Below are 19,679 nucleotides of genomic sequence, written 5' to 3'. Positions count from 1 at the left end.
GTGAACAGAGCAGAGAGATGTGGCCTTGATCCATGCCAGCAAGTGCTCGGTCAGAGATTTGGAGAAGGGCTGATTCGGTACAGTGATGTGGACGGAAGCCGTGTTGGGTAGGGGAGAGGAGAGAGTTGGAGGATAGGTAGTGTTGAAGCTGTCGCTGTACGACCTTCTCCACTACCTTCGAGATGACAGGGAGGATGGAAATAGGACGGTAGTTTGCAGGATTGTTGGGATCACCGGACTTCAGGATGGGGTGGATTTGGGCATGTTTCCAGGATGCGGGGATGTCATTCATGGATAGGCAGGAGTTCACAACATGCAAGAGAACAGGTCCGATCACACTAAAAGACATCTTAAAAACGCGAATGCAAAGCCCGTCAGAGCCACGAGCAGATGAGTTTCGCATGCTAAAAACAACGTTCTTTAAAAATTCGAGACTGACGGGTTGCACGGTAAAACCGCACGAACCGACTCGCTGTAGCCGCACAGGCACTTGCCGAGACGATTCGTGCACACTGGAGTTCAAATCGGAAACGATGTTTGCGCCTACATCGACAAAAAACTGATTCAGTGTGTCACCATTGACGCGGGGAAAAGTGACATGCGAATCTCGCTTGCCACTCACGACACGCCGCAAGTTACGCCACACCGAAGCCGGACCGTCCGCTGCGATTCGCCCCTCAATATCGCTCCGACTGTCCGCCCGCACAGCTGCACGCACCGCTCGGTTAGCGGCCCGGTACTCGTCAGAGCCGTGCCCGCGGCTAGAGAGCGCGGCGGCTCTGCGAGCCATCAGGTCGCGCGTGGCGGCAGACAGGGGAGGGGCAGAGGGGTTGCGGATTTTAACCGAGCGAACGGGGGCATGACGGTCGAGCACACCGCGCACGGCGTCAACAAGATAATCCCACTTGTCGGATACGGTGTCTGATAAGTAGACCTGGCTCCAGTCACAACACGACAGGTCAAGGTGATAATCAGCGATGTCAATGTTACGGAACATACGAGCCTTGGTGACAGTAGGCTTACGTCTAAATCGTGGGATGTCACAGATCATGCGAATGAAACGATGAGGACTAAAATGGCAAAACCTAGTACCTGATTTAAGAACGAAACTACGGTTGACAATAAAAACATCCAGAAGGGAGCCGGTGGAGTAAGTGGGAGTCGAGATGGTCTGCGTGAGCGAGTATCTGTTCAGAAAGGCGGTTAACCTCTCGCAGCCAGCATGTGAACTGGGATCAGCTAGCATACAACAGTTTAGATCACCGCCAATGATGACTGGCCGGCCGGGGTAACGGAGCGTGACGTGCTGGTACTGTGCGTCCAGTTCGGAGAAGTCGGCGTCAAGCGCGGCCGCGGTACGCCGCGGTGCTCGGTACACGGCGCCAACCACGACCTCTTGACGGCCCCACCGGTGCAGCTGCCACAGTGACTCAAGCTTAGAGTCGTCACTGCGCGGGGCTGGAACGTCAATCTTCTTGGTCTCCATACCGGCTCGGCTCAGCACCGCCACACCGCCGTAACCCTTGGGAGTAAACTTGCGGTCACTGCGTTTAAAGTCATAACCAGGGAAAGCAAGTAGGCGACTGGGAATGCTGGGCTTGAGCCATGACTCACTGATGAGAACAATGTCGTATTTAAACCGGTCAAGTTCATGAGAAAGTTCGACGGTCTTGGGTTTAAGAGACTGTATGTTGATGGCACAGATCTTGAACATGCCACCGCTGGAGTCGCGGCGCCAGGCTCCACCCCCGCGCGAGCCCCGCTGACGGTGACGGGCACGCCGGCCGCGGTGAACCCCCCGCGCCCGGGCCGGGCGGGAGCCGGCCGGTACGGTGGAGGCGGCGGCCACCAAACATCGCATCGACAGTATCCGATGTTTGGTAGAAGGATGTAACTACATACAAAAATTATCGCATGTCAACTGCTCAGGCGGTTGCCGAGATATAGGCCTCTCAAAATTGCCACTTCTGCAAAACAGCTTGCAAAACCGCAAACAGCTTGACAATAACAACACCTGACTTCTCTCATGCCACGTGCCACGACGGTCACCTAGATGCATCGAGAGTAGTCAACTACGGAATAGAAGGGATCTCAACAAAAAAAGAAGAAGAAGAAACGCAGGCCAATCGGTCCAGCGGTTGCTGAGATATACATAAGCCTCTCAAAAGCGTTACAAGCCGGGTCGGGCCGGGCCGGGCCGCTCATACTGAGATTTTCCGTTATATTGGAAAGACTTCGCTTCGCTCGCTCGCTCGCTCGTAGTCAATACTTTTTGTCAGAACTCAGAGGCCCCACGAAACTCAAGTGTGCTATGAGAATTCTCTGAAATATCGGATTATTTAGCAAAAAAATAGGTTAGAATGAAAACTAGTATCTGTTAAAAAAAAAAACACGCATAACAAGAAGTTCATGGGCTTTCAAAACCAGAACTCATTCATTGTCCGATTAGTTACCTACATCCAATGCTCAATTTGTGAATGGGTATAAAAACATTTCAACAACCCAGAAGAGGCCGTCCGCTAAAGCGTTTGCCATGGGCACGTGGAAGGTTCGGTTTCGGCGCCGGCCTCCATGGACAGCGGCTCCCTCTCTCACCCAGAAGGCGCTTGGCCTGCTTCACGGCATCCGCCTGTGAGTGGTCCTCCTGTGTCACCACCGGCTCCTTACGGGTGGCCTCCGAGCCGCCGGCGACCGACACCTGGGTCCCCACATCGGCGACCTGTCACACATACACAGACACAGACCTGTCATACACAACACAGTTACCGGGACCGACACCTGGGTCCCCACATCGGCGACCTGTCACACATACACAGACACAGACCTGTCATACACAACACAGTTACCGGGACCGACACCTGGGTCCCCACATCGGCAACCTGTCACACATACACAGACCTGTCATACACAGTTACCGGGAACGACACCTGGGTCCCCACATCGGCGACCTGTCACACATACACAGACACAGACCTATCATACACAACACAGTTACCGGGACCGACACCTGGGTCCCCACATCGGCAACCTGTCACACATACACAGACCTGTCATACACAGTTACCGGGACCGACACCTGGGTCCCCACATCGGCGACCTGTCACACATACACAGACACAGACCTGTCATACACAGTTACCGGGACCGACACCTGGGTCCCAACATCGGCAACCTGTCACACATACACAGACCTGTCATACACAGTTACCGGGACCGACACCTGGGTCCCCACATCGGCGACCTGTCACACATACACAGACACAGACCTGTCATACACAGTTACCGGGACCGACACCTGGGTCCCAACATCGGCGACCTGTCACACATACACAGACACAGACCTGTCATACACAGTTACCGGGACCGACACCTGGGTCCCCACATCGGCGACCTGTCACACATACACAGACACAGACCTGTCATACACAGTTACCGGGACCGACACCTGGGTCCCAACATCGGCAACCTGTCACACATACACAGACCTGTCATACACAGTTACCGGGACCGACACCTGGGTCCCCACATCGGCGACCTGTCACACATACACAGACACAGACCTGTCATACACAGTTACCGGGACCGACACCTGGGTCCCAACATCGGCGACCTGTCACACATACACAGACACAGACCTGTCATACACAGTTACCGGGACCGACACCTGGGTCCCCACATCGGCGACCTGTCACACATACACAGACACAGACCTGTCATACACAGTTACCGGGACCGACACCTGGGTCCCCACATCGGCGACCTGTCACACATACACAGACACAGACCTGTCATACACAGTTACCGCGACCGACACCTGGGTCCCCACATCGGCGACCTGTCACACATACACAGACACAGACCTGTCATACACAGTTACCGGGACCGACACCTGGGTCCCCACATCGGCGACCTGTCACACATACACAGACACAGACCTGTCATACACAGTTACCGGGACCGACACCTGGGTCCCCACATCGGCGACCTGTCACACATACACAGACACAGACCTGTCATACACAGTTACCGGGACCGACACCTGGGTCCCCACATCGGCGACCTGTCACACATACACAGACACAGACCTGTCATACACAGTTACCGGGACCGACGCCTGGGTCCCCACATCGGCGACCTGTCACACATACACAGACACAGACCTGTCATACACAGTTACCGGGACCGACACCTGGGTCCCCACATCGGCGACCTGTCACACATACACAGACACAGACCTGTCATACACAGTTAGCGGGACCGACAGCTGGGTCCCAACATCGGCGACCTGTCACACATACACAGACACAGACCTGTCATACACAGTTACCGGGACCGACGCCTGGGTCCCCACATCGGCGACCTGTCACACATGCACAGACCTGTCATACACAGTTACCGGGACCGACACCTGGGTCCCCACATCGGCGACCTGTAAAGGCCGTCGTCCACTGTGACAGAATTCCGTCCGGAGTCGGTCAGGAATGTCGCCGCTCGCTGACTGTATCCGGACCGCAGACGGAAAGCTGACGGACATTGGCGAACACTAAGTGAAGAGCAGTTATCAGTTATTACAAAAGAAAATATAGTTATTTACTAGCATCACATAGTGCTGCCATGTCAAGGAAATTAGGCTTACTTACTTTATCTTGAATGAGTTGAAATTATATCTTAAATTTCCAATCGAAAACTCGGACAAGGAAGACGGTCCCTGTCGGCCCGTCCATTCCGTCTGCGTTTTCCGCAGAAATGTTCAACATGTCGGACTTTGTTATTTCGTTTCCGTGGCGAACGCTTCCGAAACGCTTGCGGAGAGCTGACGGAAAAAATCAACAGCTGATTGCCGTTCGGATGCGGTCCGCACGGTCCGCACACGATTTCCGTACGGACTGGATGCGCCCCAAGGGTTCTGTGCTAAATTCCGTACGCAAGCGCTCCGCATAATGGACGGCGGCCTTAACAGTAGCACACACACACAGATCTGTCATACACAGCTACCCCGGCACCGACGCCTGGGTCCCCACATCTGTACCTCTAAAGTACCTGTACCTGTACCTGGGACCTGTAAATCATACACAGACCTGACACAGTTACCGGGGACTCAGCGAAATGCGTCCACCTGAATGTGTTGTGTCCGTCTCATAATATATGCTTGTCTTTTACAACTCAACTCAATAATATGTACCAATATTAGCCAGCCTTTTGGAGCTGAGTAGGAGTTGGGGTTGGAGTATGCTGACTCACCGACGAGCCGATGGTCAGCTCTGTCTGCGAGGTGCCCTTGGTGGCCGGTCCGGTCCGGGAGCCGCCAAACTGCACGCCTGAGAACACAACACATCGCCCCGTGACGTCACACACATACGGTCCGGGAGCCGCCAAACTGCACGCCTGAGAACACAACACACCGCCCCGTGACGTCACACACATACGGTCCGGGAGCCGCCAAACTGCACGCCTGAGAACACAACACACCGCCCCGTGACGTCACACACATACGGTCCGGGAGCCGCCAAACTGCACGCCTGAGAATACAACACACCGCCCCGTGACGTCACACACCTAAAAATGGAGCACAGAACTCTGACTTATCACCTAATAATGGGACACACTACTTTGACGTCACATACATATGAAAACGGAGTATAGAGCTGATGTGAAACCTAAAAACAGAACACAGAACTGACGTCACGCCTAATAACGGAACACATAACTGTGACGTCACGCCAAATAACGGGAAAACCTTAAGCACGTGTGTTTGGTGACGTCACTGACCTTTGGCGGTGCCGCCGCGGCCCTCGGATGACGTCAGACCGATGGCGCCCACCTCCGTGCCTTTGTCGGAGTCGCCCCGGGTGCTGACTATGGCCGTGGACGTGGAAATTCGGCCGTCATTCACGGCAATGCTGCCGATCAACGCCGTCCCTGACAGTGACGTCACGGTGGCGTCGTCAGTACCGCGCCTCACGGCAAAACGGAGGATGGGGCTTTACACAATAGGTGACATCATCAATGAGCAGTTTAATTAATCGTATATCGCAAATGTGGCGATCAGCGCTGTACCGGGACCACCATGGCTTTGACCCGCGCACCGACGGGGGTCTGCGCCAACTTCGCACCGACGGGGGGGGGCGGATGACCGCCCCCCCCCTGAGATCTCGAGAACGAAGCAAGATAGCGACAAGCGGTAAACGGCATCGGATACGCACTGACAAGGTCTACAATTTTTACCTAGGTCATTTTCAGGTCAGGTCAAAGATGACGTCACAGGGGTCGAAAATGTCAAAATGGCGGCGCTAGATATGGAGAGAGTTTGTCTCGAATAACATTAGAATTAGTCAAGATAGGAACGAACTAAGGGCATCATCGTGATCCTCTCGTCAATCCGCATCGAATGATATATATGTTGACCTCGAAAGGTCAAGGTCAAAGGTTGACCTCAGGTCACGTGACCTCGAGGTCATCATGTATACCATTCGTTGCGTCTTGACGAGCTGAACACAATGAGACCATCCGCGTGGCTGTATCTTGTTCCTGTACGGAGTTATTGGCAAAAAACCTTTGGTGACCTTTGATGACGTCACATGACCTTACAGCTGCCCAACAGCAAAACAGATCTCAAGGTAGTGAAGGTTGATCGTATAAGAAGTCATGTATGGTATATGGGGCCATTCCGACCCGTTTTAGTGGTAAAAACAGGGAGTTGATTTTCCCCCATTGGCTTATAATGGGGAGCCCGCGAAATTGACCTGACCTTAGGTCACCGATATCAAAATTCCGAGATATACAAATTGTAGCTACTAATGACCTAATAACATCCTGCGACTTTCAAAGGCCTCCGACATCTACTGTAGCTCTGGCACGGTGACAAAGTTGCAAAAAAGTGACTTGAGGTTGGGTCATTCAAAGTGACCTGGTGACCTGACCTTAAAATTTAGGAGGTTCAAACTTGCACACCATGTATAAAATTTATGAGAGAATAGTTGTACCAAATTTCGCGGCGCTACGCGCCGCGGTTTTCCCGCTATCCGCGAAAAACCTCAGGGGGGCGGATATCCGCCCCCCCGTCGGTGCGCGGGTTAAACTACTGTGCCACATTGCTACATATAGGAAAGTGAGGGCACCCCGGACCGTCCGACCCCCTCCCCCTTCTTATCAAACCCCCTCCTACCGTCTGATCGCCCCCCGTTACCGTCTGACTCGGCCCGGCCGGGTCCGGTGCCGGCGCCTCCCTCGCTCTCTCCAATGGTAGCCGAAAGGCCGCCTTTGCCGGGGTCGGCCGCACCCGCCGCCAGCACCGTGCTGCTCGACGTCTGCCGGCCGCCCGGAGTGCTGCCAAATGTGACGTCAGTCAGGGTACAGCACCGTACTGCTCGACGTCTGCCGGCCGCCCGGAGTGCTGCCAAATGTGACGTCAGTCAGGGTACAGCACCGAACTGCTCGACGTCTGCCGGCCGCCCGGAGTGCTGCCAAATGTGACGTCAGTCAGGGTACAACACCGTACTGCTCGACGTCTGCCGGCCGCCCGGAGTGCTGCCAAATGTGACGTCAGTCAGGGTACAGCACCGTACTGCTCGACGTCTGCCGGTCGCCCGGAGTGTTGCCAAATGTTCAGGGTAAAGGCTGGTCAGTCGTCAGTAGTGATTCAATGACAACTGAACCAGAAGAATTCAGGGGCGGTTCTCCCATATAGACAAGGTAGGCAGTGCCTATGTCATTCGTTGTCTTCCTTTCGTCTCCACTCTCCCTACCTAATGGCATTCGTTTGTTTGATTACATAGTTTGGGTAAGAGCCATTTTCTGCACTTCAGAAAATGCTTTAAGTAAAGTAAATTGTTCAAGCTTTTCAAAAAATGTCAAACAAGCCAGTAATACCTAGAAACTTGACAAAAACCTTTGCCTAATTGTGCCTACCTCGTCCTACTAGAGTACCGACTACTGTTAACGCCAGACCCCTTGAGACCCTAATTTTTCGCGATTATTTTTAAATGCGTGGAATAATTTCAACCATATTTAGGAAGTAGCTGTTTCAAGACCAGCCGAAACTTTTTCTTCAAATACATTTTGTCGTCACTTAAATATTTGTGGCACTTATCATTGACTCGTAATGTTAACTGTTTTTCCATCCTGGATAGAGGCTTTCTACGTCATGACATCAGGCTCCGCCCACGACTGCGGCATTGACCCGTGCCCATCAGCGACCTCTGTACAAACGACACCCCTGCCATCTGTAAAGGACTATGAATTTCGCTGACGCTTCACGTGCTATGAATCAATTGCAGCAGACGGTCAAGTAAATGTTAGGCTCTTGTTGACTCTTGTATATACATAGGACCAAGAGGACCATCACTCCTCAACCTACTACTCACACGCTTCGAACAAACGTTAACGATTCCTAACAAATACCATTTTCGATGTAGGGTAGGTATCTGTTTGAAATACGAGCGAGCCTTATGATGTGAAGCGAAGGCAATCAACTTAATATTGCGTTGTTCGATGGTTGCATAGCGATGTACAAATCGGCAGCTACTTGGTGACATCCGACATCCCATTATCGCATTATCTGCAACGCCATGGGCTTTAAATATAGGTGTCAGGTGAATATTTCCTAACCTTATGTCAGTTAGGTATATGCTATCTGCCCGTCATTTGCAGCTTATAAAAAAATAAAACAAATATCAGCGAACATATCAGCATTGTACAAGCAATGTGCATTGAGCATTTATGGCTCCTCGGTCATCATGTCGCTCTTTGGGCACTGCCAGACAAGACGTTACGCACAACTCCGCCGGCTTTCGGCACCGCTCGACCGTCCCCGCTCCCCGCCACAGCGAGAGTGACCGCGCGCCGGCCCGAAACAGCCGCAGGCCAAGACCACAGAGGCGGGACTTAGCTGTTGTTGTTGTTGTTGTTGTTGTTCCCCCTGGGACCTCCTTACGGAGGACCATAGCCGAGAGGCTCCCTATGGCGAAGGTAGCCGGCCTCCAAGGCAGCCACCAGGTCGGCGTCCCGCAGCCGCGACGGGTCGACGTAAATGCTGCCAGTTAGCCGCAGGCGGGCGCCAGCGAGGGCCGGGCAGCGGAGCAAGACGTGCTCCGGCACGTGCGCCTCCTCCCGGCACACGGCGCAGAGCACCGCGGGGCACCGCTTATCGGGGCACTGCAGGCATGCCACGGAGGGGTGGCGGCCGATCCGGTGCAGGTATTGGAGCGAGCGGCCCCAGTGGCCCGCCCTCAACTGGTGCACCGAGATGGCGGCCTCTCGGTCCTCTCCGGGGATGGGGAGCGGCAGGGTGCTCCCGAAGATAGTCTTAAAAAAGGAGTCGGGCCAGTTTTCGCGCCACTGACGTGTGGCCGTCCGATGAACTGCCCGTGTCAGGGACCGAGCGTCCGAGGGCACGGCGCCCTGGGGCAGGGTGGCCGCTTGTTTGGCCAGGGCGTCAGCGTGCTCGTTCTCCGCCAGCCTGCGGTGAGCAGGGACCCACTGCAGGGTCACCTGCCGGCGCTCGGCAATGTCCAGCAGCGTCCTCCAGATCGCCGCGCCGATAGTGGTGGTCTGGGCGGCCGCTCCCGCGCTGAGGAGGCTCAGGGCCGCTCGTGAGTCAGAGCACGCCACCAGCGGGGCGGGGGACGGCTCATCCCGGACTCGCTCCAGCGCCGCCCTCAGGGCAAACAGCTCCGCACGGGTGCTGGAGCAGAGGCCTCCCGCCGCCACCTCCACCTCGAGAGTCTCCCCCGACGCGGTAAAGATGACGGCGCCGCCCCCTCCTCGCCTGACCCTAGCGTCCGCAGAGCCGTCGGACCAAATCCACGTGGCCTGGGCTGGGAGCGCCGCCAGGTGCTGCCGCGCGGCCTCTCGTCGCGTCTCGTTGGAGGAGGCTCGACGACCGCCGGGTCCCACGTCCAGATTGAAGGTGATCGGGCGGCAGGTTGTCCACGGGAGGAGGGGAACCTCGAGGCGCGGCTCCACCGTCACTCCCTCGGCGCCCGCCTCGATCAGCGCCGATCGCCCCAGTTGTCGCCAGCCGGTGGTAGACCGCAGTCGAGTGGGTGGGTCGGCCTCCGCGACGCGGCGAAGAGGGTCGTCCTCCGGCAGGGCGAGCGCTCGGCAGAGCGTTCGCGCGGCCAGCGTCTTCCTGGTGGACCATGCTGAAGGGATGCCCGCCTCGGCCAGCAGGGGATCCCTGGGGGTGGACCGTGGGCATCCGGTCACCACCCGGGCGGCCGCCAGCAGCTCGCGCTCCACCAGCTGAACGTGTGACGGGGACGCGGCCGGGAGCCAGGCACCCGCCGCGTATTCAAGGGCTCCCCGGACATACCCGTTCGCGACTGTCCTGAGCTGCGCCTCGCGGAGACCCCAGGTCCGGCCGGTCATCCTCCGCAGCTGTGCCGTCCGCGGCCGGACCTTCCGCCGCAGAGAGTCGCAGTGGTCTTTAAAATGTAGAAGTCTGTCGAAGGTCACCCCCAGAAGATGTAGGCTGGTGCCACCGGTGACCTGCGTGCCGTTCACCAGGAGTTGCACGCCACGCTCGTCCCTGCTCCGCTGAGTCAGCAGCAGCGCCTGGGTCTTCTGTCCGGCGATGGACATCTTCCAGTGCCTTGCCCATCGGGCCAGGGCGTCGGCCGACTTCTGGGCGCGAGCCACCGCGAGCTCTACGGTGGCTCCAGCGCTCAGTGTGGCCGTGTCGTCCGCATACATCAGGACGTCCGTGCGGTCCGAGGCGTTCCGCAGGGTCTCGATAAGGTCCGCCGCCCAGAGCGTGTAGATGGTCGGTGCCAGGACCGAGCCCTGCGGCAGGCCCGCGCGGAACACGCGCTCGCTGCTGTGCGCGCCGTTGACCTCTACGCGGGCCCGCCTGTCGCGAAGGAACCGGAATATCCAGGTCGCGAGACATCTGGGGAGGAGCTTGAGGAGCTTCAGGTGTAACATCCGGTGATCGATCGTGTCATAGGCACGGGAGAAGTCGAACGCCAGGAGGACAAAGCGGTCCGCCGTCACGCCATCCTCCGGGCCTCGTCTCGGCTTGGGGCGATTCCAGCCATCTTGAACGGTTTGGACCAAGCGGGCCAGACTGTCCTCCGCCGACCTCCCGCGGCGGAACCCGACCTGTTCGGGGGGCACCAGTCGGTCTCGCTCGATGAGGTAGGTCGTCCGGGCCGCGATCATCCGCTCCGCTAGCTTGGCGATGTGACTCGTGAGCGCGATCGGGCGGTAGCTGCCCACTTGTTTGGGGTCTTTGCCGGCCTTCAAGATGGGGATGATGGTCGCCATGAGGCGGGCGTCTCGAAGTTGGACCACGATCTGTTGATGAGTGCCAGAAGGGTCCGGTAGGCCGTCGGTCCGAGGTGCCGCAGGTGTTCGGTGCATACCTGGTCCGGTCCCGGCGCCTTCTTCGTCCCGAGGTGTCGGATTTGGTCGTGCATTTCCTGTTCGGTGAAGGGTTGACACTGGTCGGTGCGCTGTCCCCTGCAGCAGCACGGGGCAGCCTTGAGGCCGCGGAGCTCCGTCTTGACGATCCGGTCGCGCTTGGGTTGGCGCACGTTTCTACTGACGTGGGCGTACGTGCGGACGAACGCCTCGGCCTTGGCCCGGTCCTCCGCGAGCAGTTGCCCGCAGTCCCCGTTGATGGCCCGGTCTGGGCAGACGTCCGGTGCAGCACCCTCCATCTTCCGCAGGATCTTGGTGACCTTCCCTATGGCTGCCGGCTTGTTCAGTTCTCCGGTCGCCAGTTCGCGGAAGCTCCTTTTCTGTGCTTCGGCCTCCATGGTCGCAACTGACTTCTTGGCTGTCTTCCATCTGGATCTCGCCTCCTCCGAGTCGTGCTCCTTGAGGGCGTCCCTCGCCTCCCGGCGCTCCGCCACCGCGGCCACGAGGTCCGGATCGAGCGCCCATGGCTTGGGGTCGGCGCGCGCACCCCGCGGGATGTGGGCGGTGCTGGCGGACAGGATCGCGGCCACCAGCCGCTCGCTGAGGCCCTCCACCGACAGCGAGTCCGGGCGCAGGTCAGCGAGGGCCGCGTCACAGTCAGCCGCGAACCCAGTCCAGTCCGCCTTGTGAAAGGCCCATCGGCTCTTGCGGATCCTCTTCGGTCGCGCGCCGCCGATCGAGGTGTGGATCAGCTGAGGGAGGTGGTCGCTCCCCAGGTCCTCACCGACCGTCCACGTGCAGCGGCCCGCCATGTCACGGTGGCACATCGCGACGTCCGGGGCGGTCTGTCGAGTGCGGTTCCCGTAGCCGACACAGGTGGCCGCGCCGGAGTTGAGAGTCACCCAGTGATGGAACTCAAGCCAGTCGTTCACCCGGGTCCCCACCGCGTCCGGTTCGGAACAATTAACATCCCAGACGGGGTGGTGGCCGTTGATGTCTCCGACGGCTATGACGTTAGGTAGCGATGGGAGCATGTCCAGAGAGAAGTGGTCTTCCCGCTCGTCCTCAGCTGACAGTCGGGACGGGGGGCGGTACAGATTGTATATTGTAGGAGTTCCCTACAGCCGCGCACACCTGCTGCGCATGTGTCGGTGAGCCATTGCTTATGTATACTCGTATATCCGCGCACACACGCTGCGCATGTCTCACGTTACTAGATAGACCGTCTAGCGCATGCGCGTAGTTTTAGTATACCGTCTGACGTCCGTGTGTGCTGTACATTAGTAAAATCTGAAATTTGTAAATACACACTTCTCTACTCATCAAACCAAGGCTTTGGAGGAAGACGGAAGACGAGGAAGCGAGGGCGACATGAAGAGCCCTGGTGGCTGACGAGTGCTCGGAAAGGAACACGCTCCGCGATCACACGATCGGATGACTGTAAACTGGGACCGCCGTCTCACCCACAGTTTACACTGGTGACCCCGACGTGATCCGGGCTACTCGTGGACCACACCATGGAGTCGAGCGAAGCCACCCGGCAGCACACCGCTCCTCCCGCAAACAGCTTCAGCTCGCCGGCACCCGAACCCGAGGCAGCAGGTCGGCTCACAGCCCTGCTAGCCACCATCGCGACCCTCATCGTCCGAGTACAGCAAATGGAGGCCACCCAGCGTCGACTCAAAGGCGCAGCATCGCAACTTGGCCGAAGCCAGCATCAACGACGCCATGAAAACCGCCCTCTAAAGCCAGCGCATCCGTCAACCTACGAGATCTGCTGGTACCACCAGCGCTTCGGTGCCAGAGCGCGTCGCTGCAAAGCGCCGTGCAGTTTCTCCCACCGCAACAAAGGTCGACATCGCAGCCGTCAGACGCCTCGCCCGTCACGCCCTCCGACGCCGACGTACCCAGACAGCTCTGTCTGCTGGTACCACCAGCGTTTCGGCAACAAGGCCCGCCGCTGCGAGCCTCCGTGCAGCCGGTCGAAAGCATCTGCCGCAACACTTCTCTTCGTGCGGAACACGAAGACTGCCAAACAGCAACGGATCGACGCTGACGCCTCACTCAGCGCATCTCCTCGCGGCAACCTACCGAAGCGACCGACGCCGACGCCAGCTCCACCCAACAAGCAGCCGGTGGCCGCCAGCGCACCAACCAGCAACATCGACCACTGCGAGCCTGCGTCTCCGGAAGAGACGCCACACCTACCTGCGCAGCTGTCTCCTGCCTCTGCGACTCTGCCACCATCAGCTGCCCGGTCGGACGGCCTGGAGCTGATGCTGCCACAAGACACGCCGCCTGCAGAACAACCATCTCCAAGAGCAGCAGCACCGGGACCAGCTCCACCGCGATCTATCTTGCGCTCTCGCACCGATCGCGACGTTCGATCCCCACAGCGATCTCGACGCGTCACGTTCGCGACCCGTCTAGGGAGGGGGTAGTGTAGGAGTTCCCTACAGCCGCGCACACCTGCTGCGCATGTGTCGGTGAGCCATTGCTTATGTATACTCGTATATCCGCGCACACACGCTGCGCATGTCTCACGTTACTAGATAGACCGTCTAGCGCATGCGCGTAGTTTTAGTATACCGTCTGACGTCCGTGTGTGCTGTACATTAGTAAAATCTGAAATTTGTAAATACACACTTCTCTACTCATCAAACCAAGGCTTTGGAGGAAGACGGAAGACGAGGAAGCGAGGGCGACATGAAGAGCCCTGGTGGCTGACGAGTGCTCGGAAAGGAACACGCTCCCCGATCACACGATCGGATGACTGTAAACTGGGACCGCCGTCTCACCCACAGTTTACAATATGTCGAGTGATGATGACTCTCTTGAGGGCTGGCCTCGCATTTGGTGCGGGATGATCTTGATGGCGCACCATTCCGTCGTAGTGTCTTGGGGCAGGAGCGGGGACGCCTCGATGGTTGAGTAGGACAGGCCGTCCCGAACGTAGATGGCGACGTCCCCACCCTTGATCGGCCCGTCCCGTCTCCTGCCCTGCGCCCGTCTTGCGACCGCAGCCGCCTGGTACCCCGGGATGGCGATGTTCCGGCCAGACGGCAGCTGAGCCTCCTGTACCGCCAGCACGTCCACCTTCCTGTCAGAGAGCCAGCGGGAGACCTCGGGAACCTTCTTCCGCAGTCCCTCCGCGTTCCAACTGACGAGCAGTAGTTGGCTTCTGGTGCGGCAGTTGTGGCGATACCGGCGATTCTTGGCACGTCGGCTGTACCCTCCTCGGGGGCCCGATGGGCCGCGGTCGCGCGCCCCGCCACTGGCGCTCGTGGCGGGGCCGTCGGTGTTCAGTTACTCACATGGGTGAAACTTTGACATCACCATTGGGGTCCCAAACGTCCAAGGGGGCCTCCATTTAGTGGGGGCCTCCAAGCAATTAGGGGCCTCCAATTGCGGAAGCGGTAATTTACGAGCCACGCCAGGGCCTCCTCTAAGAAATTTTCATTGGGGGACCAGAGGCTCAGAAGCCAAACATGGGGTACCCCCAAATCCAGTTTTCTCATCGGATTTAGGCCACTTATTTTTCGTCACAGCTCTGATGCCATGATTTTTTTTTTTAATATCGATAAAGAAATGGTAGGTCACCTGACCCTACTGGTGGATCCAGGCCAGCAGGGTGACATTGTATGTAAATATCCCCCGCGGCATCCGAAATCGACGAAAATTTCTGGCTTTTTCACTTTTGACAATAAAACACAATGCCTTTATAATAGAAAAAAAAATTAACGGCACAGCATTGCGCAAGGAATCTAGCCGTAAGCCGACCCCAGAAAGTGTGAGGGTTAACCTTCGCCGGCACCTGGGGGGAGGGTCGCCACCCCCAAGTTAGTTTTTCTGCTCTACACTTAACATTTTTAAAGCTAGAAACCTGATTTTCTTTGTATAGCTGCTTTTCTATCTTTTCTCAGCGTCCATTGAAAATTCCAAGCTTCTGCGGCATTTGGGTTTGGAGATATGACCTTGTTCTTCAGGTCATGTCATGTCCTAAATGACGAATACCCAATATCTTGCGATGGCTATGGGCCTTGTGAGCTTTTGACACGCTGATTTCGGCTTTTTTTTTGCCAGTCTTACCTCCCACCTATCATTGAACATGTTGTTCTGCGATGTACAGATGTCAGAGTCAGGGTCAAGGTCAACCTAGGTCATCTAAAATTATTGCGCTTTAGGCAAGCTGAATTTACTTTTCGTGAAGTTTCTTTGACTGTATGTTTAGTAAAAGCTTCTCAGTTCATGATCAAGTGTAATAGGGACACACAAACCGATCTGTGCACACATCAGTACATACACAGACATACACATTACACAGACATACAAACACATATCATTGACCTTGACCTAACTTGACGTGAAATGACCACAGCCAGCAAATTAGTCGGATAGTGTGACAAAGAGCTGTTCTAGCTCGCTTGGCACTAATACGGCAGCGTCATCGGTATATGATGGGTTGGCCCGCTGCTTGTGTAGGCATCTTATTCGACATCACCACAATTTTTTCTTACAAGATTTTAAGCCTTGCGGTCAAGAGCAACATATTATTTGGGAAGTGACGAATCCAATGATACCAATTTTACCTCATCAGGTCAGTCATTGACCTTCCAGGTCAGGTCAAACTAAAGAATGTTGCTGTTTGGGGTCACCGTTGCCCGTTGGAATATCACGTGCGCTGCTCATCATGTACCGATGACGCTGCCGTATTGTGGTGCCAAGCCAGCTAGAACCTCTTTGTCACACTATCCGACTAGGTTTTTGCTGGCTGTGGTCATTTCAGGTCAAGTTAGCTCAAGGTCAATGACATGTGTTTGTATGTCTGTGTGTGTCTGTGTGTACGAGTATACTGATGTGTGCACCGACTGTGAATGTGTCCATATTACATGAGATCATGAACTGAGAAGCTTTTGCCAAAAATACAGTCAAAGAAACTTCACGAAAGTAAATTCAGCTTGCCTAAAACGCAATATTTTTAGACGACCTAGGTTGACCTTGACCCTGACCCTGGCATCTCTACATCATTGAACAACATGTTCCATGATAGGTGGGAGGTAAGACTGACAAAAAAGGCCGAAATCAAGGTGTCAAAAGCTCACAAGACCCAACGCCAACGCAAGATATTGGGTATTTGTCATTTGGGTTATGACATTACCTGAAGAATAAGGTCATATCTCCGAAACCAAAAACCACAGAAACTTGAAATTTTCAGTGGACGCTAAAAAAAGGATAGAGCAGCAGCTATACGAAATATCCGACTTCAAGCAATCAAAATGTTTAGTGCAGAGCAGAAAAAACTACCTAGGTCGGGGTGGGAGGTGTGGCAACCACTGCCCCCCCCCCCCCCATGTGCGGACGAGGATTACCTAAGTAATTTGAATATCAGGAAAATAATTTATTAAATCAGGTATTCAAACAGAGTCCCGCTTTTTTTATAGGTGACCTCCGATTTGTGTTGCATCTAAGTTACCCAGGGGGCCTCTTATTTGTAATTGTAGGTACAGTACAGAGAGCCTCCTACTTCGACTACTTGCACAGAGAGCCTCCTAGCGTACATACGGCTAAGCTTCTACAGGTCGAGCGCCGGTCTTGTACGTACAGAGAGCCTCCTACTGTTACAGAGGGCCTCCTGTTTGTCTAGGGGGCCTCCTATTGGTTAACGGCGCCTCCTATTTGTCCAAGCGGCCTCCTATTCGTCTATGGGACCTCCTATTTGTCCAGGAGGCCTCCTGTTTCTCCAGAAGGTCCCCTATTTATCCAGGGGGCTTCTATTTTCCAGGGGGCCTCCTCTTTATCTAGGGGGCCTCCTACGTGTTCAGGGGCCTCCTATTTGTCCAGGGGCCTCCTATTTATCCAGGGGTCTTTTATTCGACTAGGAGTCTCATATTTGTGCAGGGGCCTCCTATTTGTCCAAGGGTCTCCTACTTGTCCCGGGGCCTCCTTTTTTTTTGAAGGGACTCCTTTTTGTTAAGGGAGCCTTCTATTTGTCCAGGGGGCCTCCTATTCGTACAGAGAGCATCTAGCTCCTACTTGTCCATGGAGCCTCCTATTTGTTCAAGAGGTCCCCTATTTGTCCAGGGGGCCTCCTATTTGTCCAAGGGACCTGTTATTTTTCTAGGGGGCCTCTTTGCCCAAGAGGCCTCCTATTTGTCCAGCGTGCCTCCTACATGTTCAGGGGGCCTCCTATTTGTCCAAGGGGCCTTCTATTGGTTAAAGTAGCCTCTTATTTTCCAAGCGGCCTCCTATTTATCCAGAGGGCTCCTATTTTTAGGGGGCCTCCTCTTTATCCAGGGGGCCTCCTTGTTCAGGGGGCCTCTTAATTGTCCAGGGGCCTCCTTTTGTGAAAGGGGCCTCCTATTTGTCCAGGGGGCCTCCTTTTGTGAAAGGGGCCTCCTTTTTGTCTAGGTCTAGGACCTTCTATTTGTCCAGGGGGCCTCCTATTTTTGCAGGGGCCTCCTATTTGTACAGAGGGCCTCCTACTTGTCCATGGGGCCTCCTATTTGTCCAGGGGCCTCCTTTTGTGAAAGGGGCCTCCTGTTTGTCTAGGTCTAGGACCTCCTATTTGTCCAGGGGGCCTCCTATTTTTGCAGGGGGGCCTCCTATTTGTACAGAGGGCCTCCTACTTGTCCATGGGGCTTACTATTTGTCTAGGGGCCTCTTATTTGTCTAGGGCCTCCTATTTGTCCAGGAGGCCTCCTACTTGTCCAGAGAGCCTCCTATTTCTCCAGGGGACTTTTTGTTTTCCGGGGGCCTCCTACTTGTTCAGGGGGCCTCCTACTTGTTCAGGGGGCCTCCTACTTGTTCAGGGGGCCTCCTACTTGTTCAGGGGGCCTCCTACTTGTTCAGGGGGCCTCCTACTTGTTCAGGGGGCCTCCTATTTGTCCAACAGGGCCTCCGATTTGTCCAAGGGGCCTCCTATTTAAACAGAGAACCTTTTATATGAATATCGGACCTCCGTTTGCAAAGTAGCTGATGCGTCTCGGGGGCCTCCACTATTGGGGTCCCAAAATGACAATTGGGGTCCCAAATGTTCGCATTGGGGTCCCACATGGGACCTCGAAAGTATACAAAGTTACACCCATGGTTACTCAGCGGACCGGGGGCCGCGGCGACGCGGCTCCCCAGCCCGCAGCAGGTGGTCCGGTGTGTTCGGTGGTGTCGCGGCTGCGGGGCGCCGAGGGTGGCACGTCGGCCATCCGGCGTCCCACCCGAGGGGGCATGTGGGATCCGTTTGGTGAATCCGGCCGCTCTCCACGGCCGGACCGGGCAGCTGACGCCGCCCACACCGTCCACCCCGAGAAGGCGGATCCCTCCAGACGGCAGAATCCCTCCAGGGCTTAGCTGTGACGTCATAACGTATCACAGACTGACTGGTGATAGCCTCTACACACCGGGTGAAAATCTTGCTCGAAATTTAACATTACGAGTCAATGACAAGTGCGTGAAATATTAATCCTCGCCGGCCGAGGGGGGGGGCGGGTGCCGCCCCCCCCCCATAGGTTTTTTTTCGCGATAGCTCCGAACACGCTGGCGATAGAGAGCTGAAACTTGGCATACCTGATCTTTGATCCAAGCCGCATCTTTTGACACCAACCGCATTTTTGGGTCTGGTCAGGTCACTGACCTATGACGTCATAAGTGAACCTCTGCACGGTCTTCAGATGTCGCAACTTCGCAACGCCCTCACTGCCAGAGGAGATGTCACAGGGAAATGAAACTTGCAGGATCTAGTATCCATTATGAGTCTCACAACTTGTATATCTCGGATTTTTCCTAGAGGTCATATGAGGTCAGGTCATTTTCGTGACCTCACCATTATAAGTCAATGGGGAAAAATTCAAACTGCTATTCTGGCGCCGGGAACGATCTCCAACTATCTCAAGCACACAGAATCGTGGTTTGATGCACTCCTTGCAAGGTTAGATGCGTCACTTTTGCAATGTTGACCTTCCGTGACGTCATTTATGACGTCATCAAGGTCATATTAGTTTTTCGTCAATAACTCCCGATCAAATTGAGCTAGCGAGTCGGGAAAGCCACCACTGGACTCAGGAAGACCTGCCGAATCGAATGATATGCGACATGACCTCTTTCGACCAACTTCGTGACCTGGGGGTGCTGACCTGACCTTGACCTGAGGTCAACACCCCATGTTGACCTGACCCGGACAAAAAGTATATCATTCGACGCGCCTGATCAAGGCGAACACGATGCTGCCAAAATTGCGGCTCTGCGGCCGTTTTTTGCGGAGTTATTCACCAAAAACTGAACCGTACCCTGGGGCACTTGACCTGACCTCAGAGGTCACCGGTTGA

The 19,679-nt window shown here is 55.6% G+C and overlaps 1 protein-coding gene across 2 annotated transcripts in view; it reads right to left on the bottom strand.

Annotated features, from left to right (window-relative positions):
• LOC122389792 (prophage side tail fiber protein homolog StfR-like) overlaps window positions 1-19,679 on the bottom strand; it is a 108,838-nt gene that overhangs the window by 25,408 nt on the left and 63,751 nt on the right. Inside the window, exons 3-6 of one of the 2 annotated variants that reach the window (XM_043382190.1) lie at window positions 7,187-7,326; window positions 5,770-5,919; window positions 5,242-5,318; window positions 2,596-2,719 (exon numbers count right to left, since the gene is read on the bottom strand). In XM_043382190.1, the coding sequence (XP_043238125.1) occupies window positions 2,596-2,719; window positions 5,242-5,318; window positions 5,770-5,919; window positions 7,187-7,326 (491 nt within the window). The remainder of the gene's footprint in view (window positions 1-2,595; window positions 2,720-5,241; window positions 5,319-5,769; window positions 5,920-7,186; window positions 7,327-19,679) is intronic. The other variant, XM_043382191.1, reaches the window with a different exon arrangement.

This window comes from Amphibalanus amphitrite, unplaced genomic scaffold (genome assembly GCF_019059575.1).
Source record: "Amphibalanus amphitrite isolate SeventyFive unplaced genomic scaffold, NRLGWU_Aamphi_draft 000372F_arrow, whole genome shotgun sequence".
NCBI lineage: Eukaryota > Metazoa > Arthropoda > Thecostraca > Balanomorpha > Balanidae > Amphibalanus > Amphibalanus amphitrite.
The sequence above is the reverse complement of the archived record's forward strand: the minus strand, read 5'-3'. Positions and strand labels throughout refer to the sequence as shown.